Source organism: Chionomys nivalis, chromosome 14, assembly GCF_950005125.1.
Source record: "Chionomys nivalis chromosome 14, mChiNiv1.1, whole genome shotgun sequence".
NCBI lineage: Eukaryota > Metazoa > Chordata > Mammalia > Rodentia > Cricetidae > Chionomys > Chionomys nivalis.
In genome coordinates, this window is record NC_080099.1 from 39,872,495 (window position 1) to 39,897,153 (window position 24,659).

Genomic DNA, 24,659 nt, shown 5'->3' on the forward strand with positions numbered 1-24,659 from the left:
AAAAACGATTCATTCAAACCTACAAGTTCATGTTGCTTCTGTTAGGCACAGATCCAGCCAATGAGTAAGACACAGAGCAGACCCAAAGACTCACAACAGAGATAATACCCAGATGTGTAAGCTCACAGAAGAAGGACATCATCCTCCATCAATGTCTAGAGCCTCAGAATTGTCCAGAGGAAGAGCAGAAGAGAGTGTCAAGAGAAATAAAATACACACAGATGCCCAGAAAGCCTGGGAAACTCCCATGGGCTCCTCAAGGCTCCCAGTGTAGACCGTGAGATCTTAACTGATGGAAATGAGCATAGAAAAGTATTCCCCAGCTCTTAGAGATCTGTGGCTCTGTCTTAAGGGTCCTTGGATTTATCTTTCACCAAGAGTTATGGGAAGCATTTAGGGATTGTTGGAAGGTTAAATGGAACTTCAGATTTGCGCTACAGAGGATGATGCATGGAGAATGGAAAATTTGCTAAGGGGCCACAGGAGGAAGCATGCTGAGAAGTGGCAGTGGCCTGATTTGAGTTAGTGGCTACATGAGTTGTAGACCTTTTCAAAGGGCAGCTGCTATGTGGGTCTATGCCCCTGTGGATGAAGAGAAAGGGTAAGGTTGGGACTGTTCACAGAGCTTCTTGATTAAAAAACTAAGGAAAAGTGGACAGCACTCAAAAGACAGAAAGAAATGATCTGCTCTTTTCTTTCTAAGCAAGCATTAGCTACTTTGACCCTTTAGAAAGGTTGTCTACACTGCAATCTGCTCCTGAGCATCTGTGACCAAAATCTGTTTAACAAATATCAGAATTATTTTGATTACAAAATTTTGGAGAAATAATCAACTCTTGAAAATAGAATAGGAAGCAGTTATTGACAGTGGCAAGTCTTTACAGGATGATTGATCAAGGCCTTAAGGGACAAATGACACGTCACTGGGGAGTCAATGAGGGGATGAACAGTAGGAAGATATTGTTGACAGCAAGCACAGTAGTGCAAAGTTCAAAGTTCCTCAAAAAACTGGAAATGGCCCACTGGTTCTAGAGGATAGGGCATGGGTAGGAGGGGGCATAGAAACCCAGAGATTCTGGAGGGGCTGATTAGAGAGGCTCATAAGATGCACCCACGAGCCTGACAAATCTCAGGCCTGCAACTGGCAGTATCTTTCTGTAGAAAGTAAATAGAATCCATTTATTACAGGAAATTTCAGCCTAGAAAAAGCTAAATTAACTTCTTTATGACAGGAATTCTGTCTTTTGACATGCATTAGATACCTCCAACAGAAGCCGCATCATAGGGCTGTGGTTGTTGTTTCTTGTTTTGTGGGTTTTGTTTGTTTGTTTGTTTGTTTTGTCAACTTGACATAGGTTTGACATCTGAGAAGAAGGAACCACAGCTGAGAAAATGTCTCCACTAAATTGTCCTCTGGATAAGCCTGTGGAGCATTTTCTTGATTGATGTGGACAGGCCCAGCCCACTGTGAGTACTGCTATCTTTGGGCAGATTGTCCGGTGATGTATATGATATCGAATCGAACAAGCCCTGGGAATCATACCAGTGAGCATGGATCTTCTACAGCCTCTGCTTCCATTTCTATGCCCAGGTTCCTGCCTTGGGTTTCTGCCCTGACTTTTCCTTGATGATGGAGCATGACCTGGAAGCGTAAGATGAAATAAACCCTTTCCTCTCCAAGTCGCTTTTGGTCATGGTGTTTTATCACATCAAGAGAAACAGTAACAATAAGATCATGTGGGGTAATTGTTTTTTTGGGGAGTGTCAAATTCTGTACCTCTTTTACTACACACTGATGACACCTCAAAAGACATTGATAATTCTGTGTCTTTGTGTTTAGGAAACTGTTATAGGCAATGCTTCAAATTAGAGTGACAGAAAACCAGATCTGTCTACATCCGTGTGTGTGTGTGTGTGTGTGTGTGTGTGTGTGTGTGTGTGTGTGTGTGTGTTGGGCAGGAACAGTTGGGGGCTGTGTGTGTATGTATGTGTGCACACGCACACATGTATATGTGAGTGCGTATGTTAGTGGGCATTTGGTATGTCCTATTTGCACCTGCAAAAGTGAAGGAAACTTTATTAAGAGTACTTTTTATTTTTTTTAGATTTTGTGTCAATGTGAGACATGAGTGTTTTAAGCTCCTATATTTGTAAAGTCTGGTGATCCTCCTAATATGGGATTCCCTTCTGTATGCTATGATACGTTTCATTACCATTGGTTAATAAAGAAGCTGCTTTGGCCTGACAGGGCAGAATAGAGCTAGGCAGGAAAAGTAAACTGAATGTTGGGAGAAAAAAAGGCAGAGTCAGGGAGATGCCATGTAGCTGCCAAAGGAGACTGACACCAGAACCGTAAGGTAAGCCACATCCTTGTGGCGATACATAGATGAATAAAAATGAGTTAATTAAGATGTAACAGCTAGCTAGGAATATGTGTAAGCTATTGACCAAAAAGTGCTGGTAACTAATATAGTTTCTTTGTGATTATTTGGGTCTGGGTGGCCAAAAAACATAATACGGTCTCTAGTCAAATCCTCCTGCCCACTTTGTGAGAGATTTCCACTTGGCTGGTTCAGTACACTGACTTACAGAGAACAGATAAACATTGCCTGCTATTCAGTGTTGATGGAAAGCAGGCTCCACCCTTGCCTGTTGAATTTTGAGTCTGGGCTCTTCATTCTATCATGTTTTCTCTAAGCTGGGGCTAAGCTGGGATTTGAAGAATAAGATCTGTGTGGGTTTTCTTAAAGCAGTAGAAACATTTAAATTGGAAGGAAAAGTACAAGAGGGTATACGAAGAGGGAGATAGGAAAGGTTCAGCCAGCAATCCGGACAGTGTTATTGTGCCAAAGATGGTAATCTGGTAATCTCTCTCTGAGTTCTCCTGTCCTTCAAGGCTGGGCCAACTCCACGGTCTACAGCACATTCAGTAACATAAGTCCTCCACACATACAGGCATGTCATGCTTGACAACACATTCTGTATTGCTGTCTTAAAATCCCTGGTGCTTTGTGAACAAAGAACCTTGTGGTTTTATTTTACAGCGGCTCCTGCACATAACAATCTCAGAGTTGCGGGCTGGTACCTTGTGCATGCTTTTTACCCGCTGACACCCTCCTCACTTGGGTAAATGCCTCTAAATTTTTATGCTGTGGAGGTTCCATCGCCTGAACATACATTTCAAACGTTATCTCTCCCATCAAAGTATGAGCTTTCTGCCAGTGCCTTCAAAGGCTCATGGTAAGCACAAAGCAAGCGAGGCACGTCTGGTGGTGGGTTAAGACACGTCTCCTACAAACCTACTCATACCAGCAATTTCACACTGCTTTGTCCTGCACCTATGGCTTTGAGCAAACTTGGAAAACTAAAAACAGGAAGAATGAAACAATTCCAGGATGAGAACTGGACAAGTGAATTAACCCGGCAATGACAGGCACAGAGCAGTCACAGTTACGGATATATGATGACGAGCGCTCACTGTTACTGGATGCGTTATATGCCATGTGCCGTTTTAGACTATGCAACCACTCTGTGACGTGACTGTTGCTAACCGTTTTGCAAATGAAATTAAAAACAAACATGATTATCACCTCGCTCACAATTACACCGGTAGGAAACATCAGAGCGAAGATCTGAACTCAGAACCAATCAGGTTCTCAAAAGCATGAGAGGACTCAAATGGAGCCTTGTAGCATTACCAGCAAGTGTGGTCTATGTGATAACACTTTTATTCTTCCCACTGAAGTGTGCGTGGGGCCAGCTGGCAGCAGGCTTCGAAACCTGCCTTCACCCTCATACCTTTCCTGGGCCTGCAGGCAAGTTTGTTGTTCTTCTCTACTATGTAAAGCAGACTTAGTGAGTCAGCATTTGGAAGCAGTAAGCACCCAAGCTTTGTTACCCCAGGTCCTGCCACCTCACACACCCAGGGAAGGAATCCAAATTTTGCATTCAGTTCTCCAAAATGTCTGTGATCCCCACGTGTTCAAGTCATTGTTCGGGGAACCTACGCTACTTTTCAGATGTAAATTCATACTCTTTCATCTTTATCTTCGGTTCAGTCCTTGTGGCTCCATCAGATGCCAAATGGAAATTGCAGGGTCTCTATTTGAGGGATGCTTAATATGATTATTTTCCTTCTGCGTTTATTCCATAAATATTTATTGAGTTTAAAATATACACAACCTTGCTTGCAAGTTCAAGGTGCACGTAGCTCTTGGATTCTGCCTTCTTTCGCTTGCCACACCAGTGTCCTCACGCAGAGGACAGCAGCCTTGCTTGTTGTATAGCACCTTGAACCCTTCACTATGTTTCTGACATGCTGGGCAAAATTTGCGATGTGGTTTATCCTATGGCCTCTAAAATTGCCTGTGGTCTGCAGTTTTCTGCTTCAGGTGTGGAAAATAACAGGCTATAGAGGTGTGGGAAGGGGCATTTGGGGCTGCTTCCCCGTAAACAGAGACCTCCTGCTCAGATCTCTCTCTGTCTGTGGACCAAGAAGATTGATACTCCTCTTCTGCAGCTCCTTTGTGGTTCAGAACAGGGCAGAAGAGCAGGCAAGACAAACCAGTTACTTTGTAGTTTTATTTAACTGGGCCTACTGACTTGGGGAATTTTTTTGTTTGTTTTTGTTTTTGTTGTTGTTGTTGTTGTTTTTTCGAGACAAGGTTTCTCTGTAGCTTTGGTGCCTGTCCTGGAACTAGAAATATAATTGCATTGTTTCCTGTTTTTCTTCCTCCAACTCTTTTCATGCCTCCCCCACCCCCCCTCTCAATTTTATCGACTCTGTTTTCTAATTGTTATGACACACACACACACACAAACACACACTCTCTCAAATATATAGATGCTAACTGCTCAGTTCATAAAATATTACTTGTATGTGTATGATTTTAGGGGTAATAAAAATGTGGTATATATACACTTTGGAATACTTGTCAGTCATGAAATTTATCAAGCATCCTAGAGGTGGAGCATAGAAGACATGCTAACTAATGTAATACTTTGGGCCAGTTACTAAATCAATAGGTAATCTGGGCATGTCTCTCCCTTTCTCTATGGTTCAGTTTCCAAAATGATGATGGGCCAGACCTAATGGCCTATAAGCCCACCTTCCAACCTGAACCTTGTCAAAAGAGTTTTTCACACTACCGAGAATTAGGCAAGCTGTAAAATTTGGAAGAACTGTTCCCAAGATTACCTTAATTCCTGGCATCAGCTACAAATAGGAGGTCCCAAATTAACCCCAATTTCAATACTTTGTCGGGAAAATTAGCAAAACTCATTGAATGCTGTCATAGACACGGTTCCAGCTCATTACAGGGAAAAGTACATATTAAGGTCAACCAAGGAAGAATTGTATTGAACATGATCTGGAGGCATCTCAGGCAAAGCTTCCCTTGTTTTCAGCATATCACCCTCTTGTAATCACTATGACAACCTGCACAGGGTACAATCAGCCACAAGAGCTTTTCTAAGCCTGGCGGTCAGGCTTGTCATTGGACACCATTGCGCAGGTCCCATGGGCATGACTAAGTTGTTGATTGCCACAGAATTGGACTCAGTAACTAGGTGCATGGAAAATCATGTGACCCAAAGCTCCCAGCCCAAATCAAGTAGTCACTGTGCTATAGTTGGTTCTACCCTAGGGTGCCCTGTGGCTATCCCCCAACCTAAAGTATGAACTGTTCACATGTATAACACAGCTTACCTCCTGCAGCTTAAAGAAAGGGCCAGCTTCTGTTGGGGCTAGGTCAAATGTTACATTTACTGTTCATTACTTTGTCTTAGGGTTTCTATTGTTATAAAGACACACCATGACCAGGGCAACTCTTATTTCAGTGGGTGGCTTACGGTTTCAGATATCTAGTCCATCATCATCATGGTGGGACACAGCAGCATGCAGCCAGTCATGGTGCTAGAGACAGAACTGAGAGTTCTACGTCTTGATCCAAAGGTTATAGGGAAAGAACTGTGTGCCACTGTGCCTGGCCTTAAGCATCTGAAACTCCGAAGCCTGCCTGCACAGTGACACACTTCCTCCAAGGCCACACCTCCTAATAGTGCCACTCCCTATGAGACAAGCATTCAGACTCACAGGTCTATCAGGACCATTCCTATTCAAACCACCATTCTTTAAAAACACACACACTTGGGTGCATTAGAAGGCTGGGAGATAGTTCAACTGTCATTGGTAGTTTGTTTGCCTAGCATACACAATGTCCAGGATTAGATCCTCAGGACTACATAAACCAGGCATGGTAACACACGACTATAATCCCAGCACTGAGGAAGTGAAGGCTGGAAGGTTAGGAAGTCAGAGGTCTCCGCTATATAGTGAGTTTGAGGCCAACCTGAGTTGCATTAGACCTGGACTCAAAAAGTGAAGCAAAAGACACCTTAGCGCGAACACTGGTTCTCAACCTTCTTAGTATTATGAACTTTTAATACAGTTCTTCATGTTATGGTGAGCCCAACCATAAAATTATCTTGTGGCTACTTTCTAACTATAATTTTGCTACTGTTATGAATTGTAATGTAAATGTCTGATATGAAGAATATTTGATATGCGACTCTCAAAGAGATAGAGACTCACAGATTGACAACCACTGCTTAGAGTAACTAAAAAGCAGGCACTGTTGTGGGTGCTAAGTGTAGGGTACAAGGAATTCCCGTCTTCCCAAAAATCCTTCTCTTCTTGTATAGTAACCAAAGACAGACCAATGTATACTCCCTGTTTGCACCACAGGAATAGAGGGTTGGTGGGTATGGCTCTATTTATATAGAGGAAACCACCCCAGAAAGGTTGATTCCCCAAAGAAGAGAACTCTCCTGAGTTATGCTAATACCTGATGGACTTGAGATCAGAGGGGAAATAAGATTCAAAGGTTCTGGAGTAAGTAAGTGTTATCCCTCTGATATTTAATGAGCAATTAGGATGTCCCTATGTCAGTGGGGGAGTTGGAAATATTTGGTGGTACTTCAGGGAAGACAAAAAATAAAATATAGCCAGAGCCAAATCCTTCCACATCTCAAGAAGCTTTTGATCCAAACATATAGGAACTTAGCAAAAGGCTTTGAGTAGAAAATGACATGGAATAATCTACGTTTTAAAGGACTGACTTTGCTGCAGGGAATAAACTATTGTAAACTAAGGACATGAACCTTAGCTTTTAATAGGCTCAGCAGTGAAGAGCTTGTATCTCAGCACTCATATCAAGTGGCTCACACATAACGTCCTTTAACTCCAGCTCAAGGGGTTCTGATGCCTTCTCCTGACCTCTGTGAGCACTGCATTTATGTGTACAAATCTGTGCATGCATACACACACACACACACACACACACACACAGTTAAAATCTTAAAAATAAACACTGTGCTGGTGGAGCAGGCTACTTCAGGAGGCCTGGAGAGTGGCTCATGTTGGAACACTCTTGGTAACTAGAGCAGCGTGGGCAGCATGGCATAGCAGCTGGGATAGTGAGAATTGGTCAATTACAGATACATGTTGACGTTAGAGCTGGCAGATTTGATGGAAAGCACGCGGGGAAAAGAGGAATGCAGTGACAGGAAGTGGATCTGGCATGGCAGGCAGCACTAAGGATGGAGATGTTGCATATAGGCACCCAGGGGGATGTCGGCTCAGCTGCTAAGATTAGGGGAGAGGTCCATGCTCAAACTCAGATCTGGAGCTATGAAATCATCTGGGTGCTAACTGAGGAAAGGGCTGGGGGTGTGAAGTCCAGGACTCTGACCTCTACAAGTCAAAGCAATGAGGAAGACCCAGTAGGTGTGCCTCAGAGCTAACATTCAGGGAGCTCAGGGGAATAGAGGGCAGTTACAAGCAGGAAAAGTACCCTGAGGAGAAGGCTGTGCTGTCACACACTTAAAACTGTCCCATACCTGTCTCAAAGGCAGTGAAGCACCAAATTCTAGACGTCATCAAAGAGTCTTCCATTGAGCATGTGACCACTAAATTCTGCTCTCCAATCTAATCTAAGAAAGCCCTGGTTGTTCTCATATACGAGAGAGTATGCCTGAGCCATAACAGTTTCTAGATAAACAACCATAAAAAGTCTTTTTTGGGCAGACATATGCCTATATATTGGGCTTTGTCTCCCAGCTGAAACTGAAGCCATAGGTGTTTGGCCAAGCAGTTGGCCTATTTGATGGGTAACTGCCCGAGAGTAACTATGGGTTACAGTATGCCAAGTAGGTACGTTTACAGTTTTTGTATTTTGTTACTCTGTTCATTTAGTTTGGCAGTTCTAGAGTGAAATGAAAATTGCATTCAAATATCTATTCTGTAAAATCTTAAGTAGAAATTTATGACCATCTGTATTTTTATATTTTGATTGTATAACCTGAAATAGTTTTGAGGGTCATCAAATGCTATATCCAGTCCTTAGTAGAATAACTGTTTCTGAAAGAATATGTAAAAATGCTTTTCTGTCAATGGAATGACATTTTTGGAAGCAGTTCCCCTGCAGCCCTGCTGTTCAGTCTGGGAAACCCTAGCATATCTGGTTACTTACCCCTAGAACTACAGCCAGTTTTGAGACATTTCTAAATATAAACCATTTTTTTCAAAGATTGGTACAAAAGAAAGGTAACTTTGTAGTGAATCAATAATTTTGTATTGATTGCATGTTGAAATTATATATTTTGGAATGTATTGAAATAATTGTATTTTCATAAACTAGACATTTAAAACAATTATTAAAATGAATGCCTTCTGTTTTTCTAAATTTTTCAGTGTGGCAGCAGTCAAATTATGACAAATGCTTGTATCACTTTTCTGAGGCTCAGTGCATTGTGTGCACACTGATCACAGGCACTTTTCTGAGGCTCAGTGCGTTGTGTGCACACTGATCACAGGCACTTTTCTGAGGCTCAGTGCGTTGTGTGCACACTGATCACAGGCACATTTTCTTACAAGTTTTTTCTGACTTCAATGAACAAAGGATGATCTGATCTTTCCAACACAAGGCTTTGGTCTATAAAATACTTCATGTAATCAATTTATTTTTTTTTAATTTTCTATTACTAGAAAATGATACATTCTAAGAGTTCAAGGGTTTTTATTTTGTGGTTTGTTGGTGGTAGTGGTAGTTTTTTTTTTTAGGTTTTTGTTTTGTTTTTGACAAAAATACTAGGGTTGGAGGTTTAAAAAGACTCCACATAGCCACGTCATGTTCACCTTTTTATCTAAAACTGGCTGCAGCTTACTTTGCTCTAACCTTAACAACTACCTTTACCGTGAGATGTTCTGGTAAGTCTGTAGGACACGGCATCCTCACTGGGAATGACAGCAGTGATGATGGCAATGGCTTGTTACTCATCTTTTAGGAAGAGCTCTATTCAGACATAACTTACACTTCATAAAACCTAATGTTTGAAAGCACCGTACTCATCAGACTTGTGTAAGCATCTGTGTCCTCTCTCTAATTTTAGAACATTTTTGCTACGCTAAAAAGAGCTCTTGAACCCAGTAGCAGATCCTATATCCCCTACCCCTCACAGTCTGATAGTTACTAATCTATTTTCTCTCTACAAATCTGCCTATGATAGTCACTAATCTATTTTCTCTCTAGAAATTTGCCTACTAACTTTTCAAAAAGTAATGGATTTTTTTGGTCTGGCTTCTTTCACCAGCCATAGTTTTTGTTAAGTTTCATCTATGACACAGCATGTATCAGCATTTCACTGCTTTCTCTTGCTAAATACTATTTCAGTGTGTGTGCGAGTGTTTGTGTGTGTCCATCAATCAATGGGCATTTGTGTTGTATCCACTTTGGGGTTATTTTGAATAATACAGCTGTGAACATTCATGCACAAGCCTTTTTGTGCTTTCCGTTCTTTTGACTGTGTATAGGTGGTGTGGCAATCGCTGTGCCCTGTGAAATGGCAACACTTTGAGTAACTGTGACATAGTGTGGCTACACTCTGCAGTCCCAAAGTCCCAAGGATTTTATCACATCCTTATCAACCTCACAGTTATGATTTTCAGTTGACAGAATATTCACCCTGATGAGGTACAAATCAGAAATCTGGAGGCAGGTAGTTTAGAAAAGAGACTGAGGGGATCCCATTGGGACCCCTGTGCTACTCACCTCTACCAAGCACAGTGGTTAAGGGCATGGGCTTCAGAGACCCAACGTGGCTGACCCAGACTCCTATTTCTCTGAAAGGTCCCTTCTTTAATGCTCTTCTACCTTCAGTAAAATGGAAATTATTAAGTGCTTACTTTAGGAACTACAGAGAGTATTCAGTGAGATGGAGAAAATAAAGCCTTTGCACAGAGCCTAGTGCCTGTGGTCATTTGGTGTTAACCACAATTATTGCATCAAGAACTCAATAGTTGCTCGATATGTGAAGACACCATCATTTGCCCAACCAATTCTGTTAGTGGATGCTTAAGTTGTTACCCACTCTTCAAACAAGACTCTGAGAAATAACTTCATGTCTAGGTTTTGTTTTTTCTTGAACCTTACCTTATTTTCTAAGGGTAACTTCTATAAAATGATATTTTTGGTACTTTTTTTTTTAGTTCTACAGTTGTTTTTCAATATATTCTTCTTTATAAATTATACTAAAGCTTTGCTTTGTGTATGATAAGCAGGTGCTAGACAGTGCCCCCAGAGAGCTGCTTAACTGGTTTTGGAGATCATTGCTTGTACTTAACAAATATCATGCAAATTAAAACTACCCTGTACAAGACAGCCAGTATTAACTCCAGAACCACTGATTGAGAAGAGTTTAAGATGATGTTTTCTTTCTGGCTCTCAGACCTGGGCTTTGGATTTTGTGCTTTTGCTCTGATTTCATCAGCACCACAGTAGACAAGAAGAGGAGCTGCCAATGATGTTTTTGTAGATATTTTTGATTCACACCTAGGCTTATCAAGGTGAAGTAACTATGGGGCCTGGACTGTAGAAAAGGAAGATTCCTGGAGAGTGAGATTGACCAGCATTTCTTACACTGTCAGGTGTAGGAACCTTCCAGAAGCAATCATTCAGGAGTCTACCATGATAATTTCATAACCAACTTGAAAGGAATCAAAGGATTCATAAGATTTCTTCTGGCAGCCAGGCAGTGGTTGCACACGCCTTTAATCCCAGCACTTGGGAGGCAGAGGCAGGTGGATCTTTGAGAGTTCAAGGCCAGCCTGGTCTCCAAGCTAGTTCCAGGACAGCTAGGACTGTTAAACAGGGAAACCCTGTCTTAAAAAAAAATCTGATAAATATGAGTAATCTTTTTGTTAAAAGTAAGAATTTAAGAGTTGTTTAATATTGTCATAGAAGTTCCTTAGATAATGGAATGGTCTGGAATCGACTCAGTTTAGGAAAATAGTGTTGAGAAATAAGACAAAACTTGGAACAGATAATAGGCAGGTGCAAAGATAGCAAGGGATAGGTGCAAAAGGGTAGGAACACAGGGGTGCAATAAAGATACTTCAGCAAGGGATGGGTGCAAAGGGGTGGGTGCAAATTGGTGGTGCAAAGGCGTGCAGCAAAGATACTGCAGCAAGTGGTGAGTTTCTTTTGATCTGCTAGTAATTGTTTAAAGACTGGATCTCACATTTAAAAATTCCAACTTGATGTATATAGTTATTCTAAGAAACTTACTATTTTCTTTGATACAACTGTCATCACAACCTATTTCAGGTCTTATACCACCATCATAACATCACTCGAGACCCGACTGGCAGAGATGTGCATCCTACACCATCTTGGCCAGGAGGTCCATATAGCACTAGGAGGGTCAAAGACTGTTGTAGCAATTCTTTTTCTGTTCTGCCAGTCAGCTGACATAGAGTCTTCTTATTAATTATTAAAGCTTGTCCTGTAGCTTAGGCTCATTCCTAACTAGCTCTTATACCTTAAATTAACCCATTTATATTAATCTATGTTTTGCCATGTGGCATTACCTCTCTTCCATCTTGCACCTCCTGTTTCTTCTCTGTGTCTCCCACCCTTAATTCTCTCTCCTCTTCCTTTCTCTCCCCAGAAATCCCACCTATACCTATTGCCTAGCTATTGACTGTTCAGCTCTTTATTAAGCCAGTCACAGCAATATGTCTTCACACAGTGTGCAAAAGTCCCACAAAGGCTTTGTTTTCCTTTCCTAAGTGAAATGCCATGTTAAATAATTACTCATGGAGGATTACATGCTGTAGCATGCACAAGAAAGAATTACAAACTTGCTTGACATTCAAGAAGTCAGTCTCTGGGCAGCCAGCGCTTAAACCACCTCAGAGAGTAGGGTGGACATTGGGTGAGTGGGATTCCTGGAAAGGAAATCCAGGGGATTCCTCCATTGAGGAAGTATAGTTAAATCTGAAGCCACAGAAGCACCAAGAAGGAAAAATCTTCTTTCCTCACATTTGTATCAGCATTGTAGCTTATAGGCTTCTTTTGCAGGGTGCTAAAATATCATCTATATTGCTTCTAGCTGTTCATCAAGACAACCAGAGGGTATAATACTCAGGTTTCTAGGTCCCTTGTGTTCATGGGGCAGACCGATGTGTAGTGTGACTCTCTAACTCTCTGCAGAGAGAGGTCTCCATGAAGCACCATGGAGAGAAATCCATCATTCATCTGGAGAGGTCTGGCTCTAGGCCAAGCCTCGACCAAGTGCTTCCCTACATTGTCTCTGAAGCCACTCCATAACCCTGGGAAGGGACTGCTAGGGCTCTGGCCTGCTTTGTAGACACAGAGGCCCAGAGATGCAAAACTGCTTACTGAAGCTCAAGGAATTCATAAATGCCTGAGCTGGGGTACAAATTGGGACTGCCTGACACCTTAAGACTACATTATAACTTGGAAGACTGGAGTGGATCAAAGGGTTTAACAAAGTTGTGGTTGTTTAATGTGCTAATTGCATAGGTTGCACTCAAGGGTCTCAGTGTGTGTCAGAAGCACTAGCCTAACTGGGCAAGCAGGGAGAGTTGTGTTGGGAAAAGAGACTAAGGACAAGGGTGAGAAAAAAAAGAGGTATCCACTCACTGTCGTGCTGAATGGGGTAGCACAGGAGTGCGGTGCACTTGTAATTGGCTCTTTTTATGTAGACACAAGGCTGAATTAGGCCAGCCTTTCCCAGCTCCCTCTGCCGCCCCCTTTGGAGCTTGTGGTCCTCTACTTAAACTGTAATTTGGACGCTAAGGTCCATGATGATGGATACTAACTAGCCATCTCACAAACTGATGTGTGAACTCTCTATTCTGGGTCATCGCCTGGCACACGAATGTGTTGGAAATCGACGGTGGTAATACGACAAAACAAAACAAAACCTCTAAGCAAGAGCGAAGCATTCTTTCCAGATGTTATTTTATTTTATTTAATTTTCACAACAGTTTTATAAAATTGATGCCATTTCTCTCCCTAACTTATAGGTAAGAGAATCTATGGCTCAGTGAGATTTTGTAATATAACCTGCTCGCAGACACGGGACTATAATAGTAGGTAGATGAAAATAAGCTTCCCCTGATGTCACAGCTTGATACTTGGTGTTATGCTATGGTCTGTCTATTTGAATTTTTTATTATGTTGTGTGTGTGTGTGTGTGTGTGTGTGTGTGTGTGTAAGAGAGGGAGCATAAATGTGAAAATCAAAGGACAGCTTGTAGGAGTCAGTTTCTCCTTCTACTATGTGGGTTCTAGAGATCAAATTCAGGTCATCAGGCTAGGGTGTGGGTATCTTTATCTGCCGAGCTATCTTTCCAGCCCCCTTTCAAGGTGTAGCCCATGCTGGCCTTGAACTTATGCTCCTCCTGCTTCTAGCCACCTCAAAGCTTGACTATAGGATGTGGCCCACCTCAAAGCTCACATTCTTCTGTGAAGAAAGGAACTTTGTTTCATATTGTCTGTACTCCCAATATTTAGACCAATGCTAGCACATATCAAATGTCTAGTAATTTTTAGCATACATACATGTAGGACTGAATGGGAACAATTATTCCCATAGCAGCAGGAGGTATAAGCTAGAAAATTGGAGGCTCACAGCAGATATTTTTGGGCTGATTTTTGTCATAGATAGAGGACTAAAAGACTAAATACCACTAACTATATTCAATAGTTTACTTATTTACTCAATATGTATTACTATTTAATAAGTATAAGCGAGCATCTGCTAAGTGGCAGATAACCTGATATTTGAGACATGATGAAAATATTTGGCGATGATAATAATAATAAACAAATGCTGGAAAATAAAGTGTCATTAAAAAGGCAAAAATAATTGGGAAAAAATAGTAGAGGTCTATAGTGTGATCTCAGTGACGAGAAACAGCCTTCCATAACTCTGACGTCCACTTAATGAGTGGAAATGGAAGTCTTTCTCGTTTGCCTTCTTACAGCTTGTGTCTTTTGTGTTGAGGAGGGAATGCAGGCAGAATATTGCAGAACATACCAAACGGGAAATTTAGTTGATTCAGAGGCTAGGGGAAGGTTGTATTTTTCATGGGTTACCATGGAAAATTTCTCACACCTTAATCTGACCAATAAGCCTGAGCCCACTGCATCATACAACTCTACATCATACAACTCTATTCCAATCCAGCCCATATTCTAAACTGACAAGGCAGTGGATTTCCCAATAGGTCCTCAGCCCTGCTGTTGCACGCAGTCTAAGATCGTTTCATATGAAGGCAAGCCACCTCTGCACCCTGATGCCCTGAGAAATGGACTTACCCTTTGCCTTCTCTTTCTTCTGTACCACATGCCAGTCTCCAAGAAAAGCAGAAAGGTGTCCCTATGGGAACTCTGTAGCCTTGGTGAGGCTCCCAGCTCAACGTGCAAGACGCCAGCAGTAGAACAACCCTGGAGTAGATTGAACCAACTTGTACCAGTTCTCATCTGTCACTTAAATTTCACATGTGGCTTTTGAAAAAAGAGTCAAACAAGCATGTGAGATTTCACAACTACATGAAACTAAAATAGAACCTACTGGAAGCCCACCTTTCACCTCCTAATTGCAGGGAAGCATTTCGACTCCCCTCTTCCCCAAAAGATGCAGTTACTTTCTGGGGGTGGAAAAAATATTATTTTTCACCCACTAGACACATTTATTTTTTTTTCTTTAAAACCTAGTGGCAATTCCCAACCTCAGTTAAGGACTTGTTTTCCCCCTTTATTTTTTAAACTTCAAATACTTCTTTCTAAATTGTGTTACCCGAAGCATTCATTGTATGTATATAATTAACTCATGGGTCCCTCGGGGCCCATCTGGCTAAACTGAGCAAGACATTTGCTGATGTCTCTCCCTACAGTGACACTCAGAGAAATGCATACTGCTTCCTAAGGAAATCGGAGAGAAGTTCTTTTCCAGATTGCTCTTCTCGTAGTTTGGACGGCTCTGTTAAGTTATTTTGTTTGTTTCATAACAGTAACAATCTCATTTTTTTTTTTCGAATGTGGAATTTGCCATTTAGGAAGGTGTAGGCTGAGGAGTGGATCCTGCCTTTACCCTGAGCTGAAGAAGACAGGTCTTTTGTATGTGTCATTGGATTCTTTAAATTCTTTACGGGTAGCAGTGGCTCTCGTTGGTCCCGGTCTCCCTTCTGCATTCAGGGACCTATTATGCTGAGGGCATAAGGTAGACATTCTAAAGAAGCTACACCTGAACCGAGAAACTCCCGTGTCTGTCCAAAAGAAAACTCAAAGGGCTACAGAGTGTGCTTCTTCAGTCGTAGTATATTGACCCATAACTCAGCCTGTATTATATAGACTATGTCTGACTGTGTAGACACTGATGCATTTCCGAACACCAACATCTCACAGTTAAATGTTAGACCACTTGGAAAGCAATCGTGCATGATAGCAGTCTCAAAGTTCTGGCCCCTGCTCTGCTCTCTAGTCCTCGCATAGAGGGCTAACCTTTGAATAAGCTCCTTTTCCAGCTTTCTCCAGGTTTGGAGCTACAGGCCTCTCGCCCTTGAACTTCAGTAAGGGGCAGTCTGCATCACATCCCGTTAGCAAAAGGGACCTAGATGTGGACTTCTACCCAAAGGAAGCTGTTTCTAAATGCTGTCCTGAATGAAGTGCAGGCAGGCAGGTGTCTGGGGCAAAGCTAAGGGTCTCTGAGCACAAGCCCCGTGCCACCCTTAGCTATGTGGCACCAGAGTGGAGAGGTTGAAATAGTGCATCCACAGCCGCCCCCCTCCCCACCCCGTGAACCTGCAAGCTAGCCACTCACTGTCCAGGTGTCCTTGGCTGCTTCGTGCACACTTCTGCAACAGAGAGCAGCCGCAGCCTCTGCCTGGACTCCCACTGCTGCTGGGGAAGAGTCCTAGGGCTGCTGACGCGGTTGGGAGGAGCCTCGCCTTTAATGCACCAGCCGCCTCCAGCCTCTTGCAGCAGGAGCAGCAGCAGCTGCGAGTGCGCGCCTGTGGGTGTGAGGTTGAAAGCGCTGGCTCTGGCCACAGCGCCCTGCCTAGCTCCCTGCCAGCTTTCCTAGCCCCCGCCTGTGGGAGCCGCCCTCCCGTGGGACCAGCACCCTCGTCTCGGCAAGGCAAGCCTGAATCCTGCCCCTGCCATCTCATCACTGCAGTGTGGGTCCGGAAAGGCACCATTTTGTCGCGGCTGCCCGCTCTCCCAAGGGAGGAGGGCTCTCCTTTTTTGCATTTTGAAGCCACTGCCTACCAAGGGGAACCTGTTGGGCATCTCCCCAGCCCCGCTTGGGAGTGCCTCCTGGGCAGTCGGGCAGGACCAGACCTCTCGTGGCGGACCAGGGCTTCCTGGTACCCGGAGGCAGAGGAGGCAGGCACAGCATCCTCGCTGGGAATTGGAGCTGAAGTGAGCGCACCGTACGGGAGGAGCCACCGCGGAGAACGGAGTGGAGGAGGTGACAGCTCCATTGCCGGGTTTTTATTTTCTTCTCTCTTCGCCTCCCCGTCTCCTCCTCAGGCTCGGACCATGGTGCAGTCCCACTGGCTCCCCTGCCCCCCTCTCCTGTGAGACTGGCTGCGGGGTGGGATCATGGATACTTGTCTGCCGGCTTCTGGTTCCCACGCAAGTAAGCCTGCTGTCAATGGAGGAGGACATTGATACCCGCAAAATCAACAACAGTTTCCTGCGCGACCACAGCTATGCGACCGAAGGTAATGCCAGCTCGGCTGCATTCCGCCGCTGGGGTCGGGTGCAAGTTGCGGATAGCTGTGCTTCGCCCAGCGGCCAGGCGCCTAGTGGCAGAGACTCCTCCGGGCTCTGGGGCTGGGGCTGGGGCGGGGGCTCAGACTAGGCTCACACCCGAATTGCCTAGGGATCAGCACATCCATGGGGCTCTGTGACTAGAGCCCCAGTTCAGCAGCAGGTGGACCAGGTGTCCCCGGGAGTTAAAATGGCCTTTAGGGATTAGGCTTTTCAGGGCGCGGCTCCCAGGCAGACAGATGATCCCAAGGAAGCAGATGACCCCTTCTTGCCCTAAGATGCTTACAGGAATCTTGAACTGAGAGAAAAAGGGAGGGGCCCAGTGAGACCTTGATCCATCCCCTCTCTGGGTATAGTGTGATACCATGGCTCTCCGTGGCTGCAGTGAGTAAGGGCAGGGCTTCATTTCTTGCCCATTCATCTCTCTGACTCACTGGCTTACCTGCTCAGACAATCACAACCCCCTAAAAGCCCTTTGCAAAAGTGGGGGAGCCTTCTTCCCTTGGAAGTACGTTAGCCAGAAAATTTAAAAATGTAGCAGGGGAATCATGTTCCGCGTCGCGCAAACGAGGCTGACACGTGGGGCGAGCAACGGGATCCGTGGGGCCTTTAAAAATCACCATTATGAATTCTGCAGCAGTACTTTCTGCTGAATCAACAGCCAGCAGAAAGCACGAGTGTTCAGCAAGCTGAGCTTTGGCAAGAGGTGAAATTGTGCTCTCTCTCTCTCTCTCTCTCTCTCTCTCTCTCTCTCTCTCTCTCTCTCTCTCTCTCTCTCTCTCTCTCTCTCGCTCTATCACTAGCCTAAGCCCTGGGCAAGCCTTCAGGGAAAGTCAGCAGGTGGATAGCATCCTTCCTTTTGTGTACTAGACGTTTTAGTTTCATTTAAATGACACAACTTTTGCATTTGAGCTTCATTTTCTACCTGTGGGTCTTGGTTTGGCAACTAATACAAAGCACTGCATTGTCCTATGGTAATAGCCCGTGCGAGAAAGCGAGTGTGAAGTGCTTAGGGAAAAGGTCCCGGGGCATTTTAGCCTGAGGTTCTTCTTATAGGATGCTGAAATTTCTGTAATGTTTAGTCATATCAGAAGAATGCCAGAGAAAGGCAGGGATTCAAATAAGAGTGCCAGCCCTGGGGAAAATAAAAAGACACATGTGGGGGGAGGGAGTCATGGTGCCACCCTCTGCAAGCATCTCTGGAAGTTTAGATAGAAGAACTCCAAGTGCTATTAAAAACACTTCCTTCATCACCATGTCTGGGGACCATCGAGTCCACCATGTCTGTGGTACCAGATGCCCTGCAAGCCCTGAGACCCTGGGGATGAATTTTAAGATGGACCACCCATCCCTGCCCCATGATGAATACCATTGTTGAAACTATTTCCACAGCGGTGGTGTGATGTTAAGTCTTTGTGCTTTGTGACTGAGTGTGACCAGGTAGTATATGACATCTAGGCTCTCCATCCACCAGAGCAGCCAGCCTTGAGTCTGTTAGCTTTGTGGTGAGAAGGGAGTTTGAGTGGGGAGCTTTCTGTGTGTGACTACAAAGAAGGAAGGTTGCCTTCTATATATATCCTATATTACATTGGACAGGCAAAGGGAAACCTAGCAAAGTGAGAAGGTCACTGAGCCAGGTGTATAGGAATGTCATTTGTGGGAGGAGGAAGTTTAAAATGATATTCTTTATTGTTTCCAGGGTCTTGGATACTACCTTTGTACCTATTTAATTGCATGTTTTTTTTAAATAAATTCTAATTCTGGATGAAATATTTGAGTTTGTGTAGTAACAATGAGGCATGAGCTTATAGAGAAGAGCTTTTAATCTTTTCTGGTATATATAATCAGTCTCTCATAAATGCCTGTACCTGATCTTAGTGAAGAGTTGGGAAGAGGGGGAAATGGAATAAAAGCTTGGTGGTGTAAGAAACTCTCTCTAGTCTTGGTTTATTACTTTTTTCAACCATCTATTCAGTTGAGCTGGACAGTAGAGAAGGAAACCTTCTGCTCCTTCTAATGAACACTTGAGGAAGTGCCAGCCTGCCCCCAAGAGAGCATCAGATCCAAGTCTTCTCCCCAAAAGTTCTTTTTCTTCTTGACAATTTAAACCCACATACTGGTGGATTATCTTCTTCATCCTTTAGTAGATAGTGTTTCTCTGTTTCCTTTATTATCTCTCTACATTTACACTTCTACCTGCTCAAATACAGACTGGTTTCCCATAAACTCTCCTTCATGTTTTCTCTGAACCCCAACCCCCACCCTGCTTTGCTTGGATCACCCCACACTGCAGTGTTCTACAGTGTTCTATTTCAAGCTGAAAGGGGTTTGCTGTGTAGTTACTGTGAAGGACTCCAAGCTCAATTTGCATTGTAAGTGGTAGCTGCAGGCAGGCTCATTCGGCTAAGAGCAATGCAAATGCTATGAACTCCTCTCTCTCTCTCTCTCTCTCTCTCTCTCTCTCTCTCTCTCTCTCTCTCTCTCTCTCTCTCTCTCTCATCTCCTTTATGGGTCATCAAGATTACTGCTCTCTCCTACCTTTTTCTGTCTTTCCTTGCTTTCTCAAGTCAGCATCAGCATCATCAGGCATTTTCTTACAAGCACTCTTCTGAGATTTTTCTGTGCATTTCCTCATATCCAGAGTGGCATTGCCAACTGAAGCCCCTGAGGCCTGGAGATGTTGCTAGTTACAAGGCCACCCATTTAAGACCATGTAATCTTCAAGTAGAGACCCTAAATCCCACATGTTTTTACTGGGAAATTCTGCATGCCACCTCCTATGACCAGAAAGATGACAGTGGTTTCCAGAGTGTATGAGCTGAGTTTCTTTCCATATGGAGTAGAATTCTTCTCCGAAGTAATTTTTAAATGTGCACATAGGTGACATATAATGGGTGACAGAGTTGGGGTGACCATAAGCTTAAAGTCAACATACTGGTCGGTCAGATGTGGGACTCAAGATTCTCTAACCAAGGGTTCATGTCTTGGATTTCTAAGAGATCAATGGGACCTTCTGCATTTTTAGATGTCTTCCCGAGTAATCAAATTTCCTGTTTTCAATATGCCAGTCTGTGGATTTTCTAGAGTAACCTTGTACTTCCAAATGGAGTCACAAAGGACATGGGTTAAAATGACTTGACTGTCCTCAGTCTTCTTAGCTTTAAAATGGGATTTACAGCCAGGCAGTGGTGGGGCACTCAGGAGGCAGAGGTAGGTGGATCTCTGTGAGTTCGAGGCCAGCCTGGTCTACAATAGCTAGTTCCAGGACCGCTAGAGCTGTTGTTAGACAGAGAGACATTGTCTCAAAAAAACAAAAATAAAAACAAACAAACGAAACAAATAGAATTCACATTGGAACCCCAGAAAAAATCTGATACAGAGCAAGCATTCAGGATATCGGCTACCACAAATCAGCCCAATCCAGCATAGCTGTGGCATTCACCTGTGCTTACATAGCAAACATTCTGTCTTGTTTAAATTGCATATTGATTGGGGTATTTTTGAGGGGAAGAGTTATTAGAATATATCAGAAGCCACCCTTCTGGTCCTCTAGCCAGAGAACTTGTCATTTAGCAATTTTCTTAATTGCTGGTTAATTGCTGGTTATATCTTGGCATCAATGAGCCCCATATTCTCCCAGAAGCCTTAAGAAAAACTGTCTTGTTTATACATTATTAAAGAAAGAATGGGTTAACTTCTTCATGTGGTTCCTACCGGTTGTTGGTTCTGCCTTTAGTCTTTCTGGAAATAGCACCTGGCTTTCGGCAAAGGTTAAAATAGAAATGCATATTCAAATACAGACATGGCCTCTGCCATCAGGGGATGTCCAGTCCAGCAGGAGAGGTAAAATATTGGATGATTACTTTAGCAAGTCAATGCATAGGGTTACTTTAGCAAGTCAATGTATGGGGCACACACATGTCGGAACATAGGTCTAGTCTAGATTAGGATCCAAGGGTAGGTTGTCATTTGGCAGTTTTAAGTTGCAAACTGAAGGATGAGATCTACATTATCAAGAGCCAAAGGTGTCTTAGGGAGAAGGGACAATGGGCACAGGAGCCCAGAGATTCAAAGCCAACTGACATAGTCAAAGAATGGAAAGATGACTATAGCTGGACTGTAGGGGACGAGTATTTAAAAATGAGGGTGGAGTCAGTAGTGATGTGGAAATACACCAAACCCAAGAATGATTAATGGAAGAACAGAGGGGCGGGTAAATGGATAGCAGTGTGATAAAATGCTCTGTAAGGTTTTAATGATAAAACCCAAGTGGGCCCATGGATAGTCACTATAAAGCAGTTTTGTTCGTTCTGCTGCCTGTTTGGAAATTTTCTTAGTAAAGGATTGGGTGAGAAGAACCGGAAGAGATATTCAGGGACCAGATCCTATCGAACCTCATTGCTCAAAAGGAATTTGGATTTCATCCAAAGATGGATGAAAAACCACTAAAGGATTTCGCTAAAGGAGAAATATCAGTTTTGTTTTTTCAAAAGCTCAGTCTGGCTGCTGCGTAGGGTGGGGTTAGAAGGGTGAATATGAGCTGGGTAGAAAGGAAAGCCGGGAGATAAGGAGGAGACACATTTATACCCAGGATGATGGCTGCAGTAGACATGGACTGGCAGGTGGATTAGAGACTCATCGTAGGGAAAGACTGCACCAGACTTCCTTGATAAGATTGTTTGGGTGTGAATGCAGTAGCTGGTGCTAAAGACAACTCCCAGAGGTTTGCTTTGAGGATCCATACACAGGATCCTTGCAGAGAAACAGGAAACGTACTGCAGCATCAAGTGCGGGATCCCTCCTCCATCCCATGTAAGCTCCAAAGGGAATACTGTGATGGTTAAATCTGGGCAGGTGTGTAAAGATGACTTTTAAGATGAAAATACAGAAAGGCACTGGACCAATAAAAGGAGGTGCTGTCCCACAATAGAAACCCGCCTCCAGCCCCTTCAATTGCCTTGGTATTTGTATGCTAATGGAAGATCAGGATGGTACACTTCCAATGCATATGGATGAGAGTGTAAGCTCTCAGAAAAGCCTGGAATGGAAGGTGGAAAGAAGCTGCCTTATGCTGTCTGCTATTGTCAATGACCTTTCTGGGGACAGGAAATGTTCTGCAACTCAACATAATAACCAGAGTGCATTGAAATTACCAGCAAGTATTCATTATTAGCAACCAGGTCTCCAGGGGCAAGCGCAAGCCCTTTACAAGTGCTGGTCAGAAATATAGCAGTGAACTTGGGGTGAATATTATTACACCAGTCCTGTCAAAATATTGATAATGCTCAGTGAAAAGAGCACAGCTATAGACTGACATCCTTAGACTCTGACATTTGCATTTAAGAAGAAACCACGGGTCCAATTTAGACACCAAACTGAGGGAAGGTGTCATGAGTCCTGACTACAATCGAGGCGTTTTCCTAGGTGTTTCTCAGGTTTACTTGTCTAAGCTCCTTGTGAAAACTGGGAGAGTGGTTGCATTAATCAAGTATTAACCTCATTTCACAATAATAAATTCCATGATACAAAGAACCAAACAAACTCCGCAAACACATTCGTATTGCAAGCATACTTACTTAAGCAACATGACCAGAGTGGAGCTTGTGACAGCCCGGACTCTGGACACCTGCTTTTTGCCCAACGGTTCTGTTTCTTGTCCAGATCTTGGGAGAGGGAATTCAAACTGAATTCTACTGATGACAAATTCCCTGCTATGCTTAGCCAGTGCTTCTGGGTTCCCTGGATCGAGCCTTTCCCAACATAACATAGCATATTTCTGGGCCATCTCTAGCCTCTCATTAAGAGGGAGCTAAGTTCCCTCAGCTAGCACCAGAGCCCCTGGCTAACATACTCCTAGGGATTAGTTCCACTCTCTAATATGAAAGGAATGAAATAGTTATGGCACTAAAAAGTCAAGATGTGAAAAACTAGCTGGAGTTTTACGAACAACATTTTCAGTGTCTCACATATCTCCCACACCCTAAGATATTGAAAGTGAGGTGAGTTCCTGGGCTGAGCTGAGGCACTGCCATCTGCAAAAGCTGGTGACAACCCCTATCAGTGCCTGGACCACAGTGAGAGAGTGGCAGAGACGCTGTCTGGTGCGTCTTCTTTTTGCACACAAATGTGAAGGTACCTGAGACCAAAGCTGCTCTCTGGCCCACTCCCCCAGCCTCTATGACAAGAAGAAAGGTTCCATCTGACTTGTCATCCTCCTTCTAGGTCCTTTCTTTTGCCATTCCAATGAGGACCTAAAATCTCGCTCCAGGGCCTGACTCAGCTCTCCATTTGAAGACACGAGTTAGTTCTACAAGGTCACTAGGAGTTTTGTCACCGATAACCTGGGAACCCTCAATTTTGTAGGCTCCAAAGTCACTAAAGATTAGAAGTAATGATACACTAGGCATATGTGAAATCCAAAGATAACAAATTTGCATTCACTGATTTATTTGGAGAACAAATGAGCCAACCTGGGCAATGGGAAGGGACAGTAAGACTATCAGGACAAACCTTCCTTCCTTATGACAATTGCAAAGAAGGGAGGAGGGTGTGGGGGTGTGCAAAAGATGTGTGGCATTTAGAGGTGGGCAGGCTTTGACCAGAGAAAGTTGAGATCTGTGAGGTGGTATGTGCTTCCTGGGGCTGATCACTTAAATGAGTATACCTTGTTTCTTTATTTGTACTTTTGTTTTTGTCTGACAATTTTTATAGTTTTAAAGGTCTTTTTCATGTCCGAGCTCCTCCTTGCCTATGCTTTCTAGTGACTACACGGTCCTCTGTGTTATGACCGTGCACACAGTTTTACTTACTTGTGAATAAATGGTCAGCCCCTTCTGCATTTGTATTATAGAAACTGCCGCATCCTCTTTTCTGGGTTTATCGTCTTCAAAGATGAGATAGATGCTGATTCATACTTCTGAGTAGGAGGGTAATAAGACATTCCCCCCCCCCCATTTATTCTCCATGTAACCTTTGGTTATACAGTTAGCCACCAAGGGCCTTAAAGGAAGAGCACCAGGCATACCACTACCATGAATGCAGAACTGTGTCTAAAATGTGTGTGGACCTGAGTTTCCATCAACAGGAATGATGGCTGGGTGCTTGGAGAAGGATTTCCACGGGCAGTTGGTCCTCTAGACTCTCTTCCCATTTTAGCCTCACACTTCCGGAGCCAATAATCATCGTGTGTCCCTTTAAATGAAAAGTTTAAGCAGAATTGAGGTTACTACCCTACAATAGTACAGCACCAATCACACCCAAATCTGCCTGATTCAAGACCCCCGACTCAACACTGCAATAGACTATCTCTCTACTCAGTGGGTCAACCCTAACTACTGAAAACTGAAGTCACGATGGCAACACAGTTTTCTAAAATATTCTCTGATTCAACACCGGAACAAAGGTTCCTGTTTTTATCAAGAATTCACTGGTATAGGATGTACCTCAGAGCCCTGGGTAGGATTCCCAAACCCACCACCGTAATTAGTCACTTTGGGTCTCTGAGCTTCCCCTTCCT

At 43.5% G+C, this 24,659-nt stretch overlaps 1 protein-coding gene across 4 annotated transcripts in view; it reads left to right on the forward strand.

Annotated features, from left to right (window-relative positions):
- Ppp2r2b (protein phosphatase 2 regulatory subunit Bbeta) overlaps positions 1-24,659 on the forward strand; it is a 401,170-nt gene that overhangs the window by 136,150 nt on the left and 240,361 nt on the right. For 2 of the 4 annotated variants that reach the window (XM_057788682.1, XM_057788683.1), the window contains exon 2: positions 16,901-17,094. The exons of the other annotated variants lie outside the window; for them this stretch is intronic. In XM_057788682.1, coding sequence (XP_057644665.1) covers positions 16,901-17,094 — 194 coding nt within the window. The remainder of the gene's footprint in view (positions 1-16,900; positions 17,095-24,659) is intronic. 4 annotated transcript variants of the gene reach the window in all.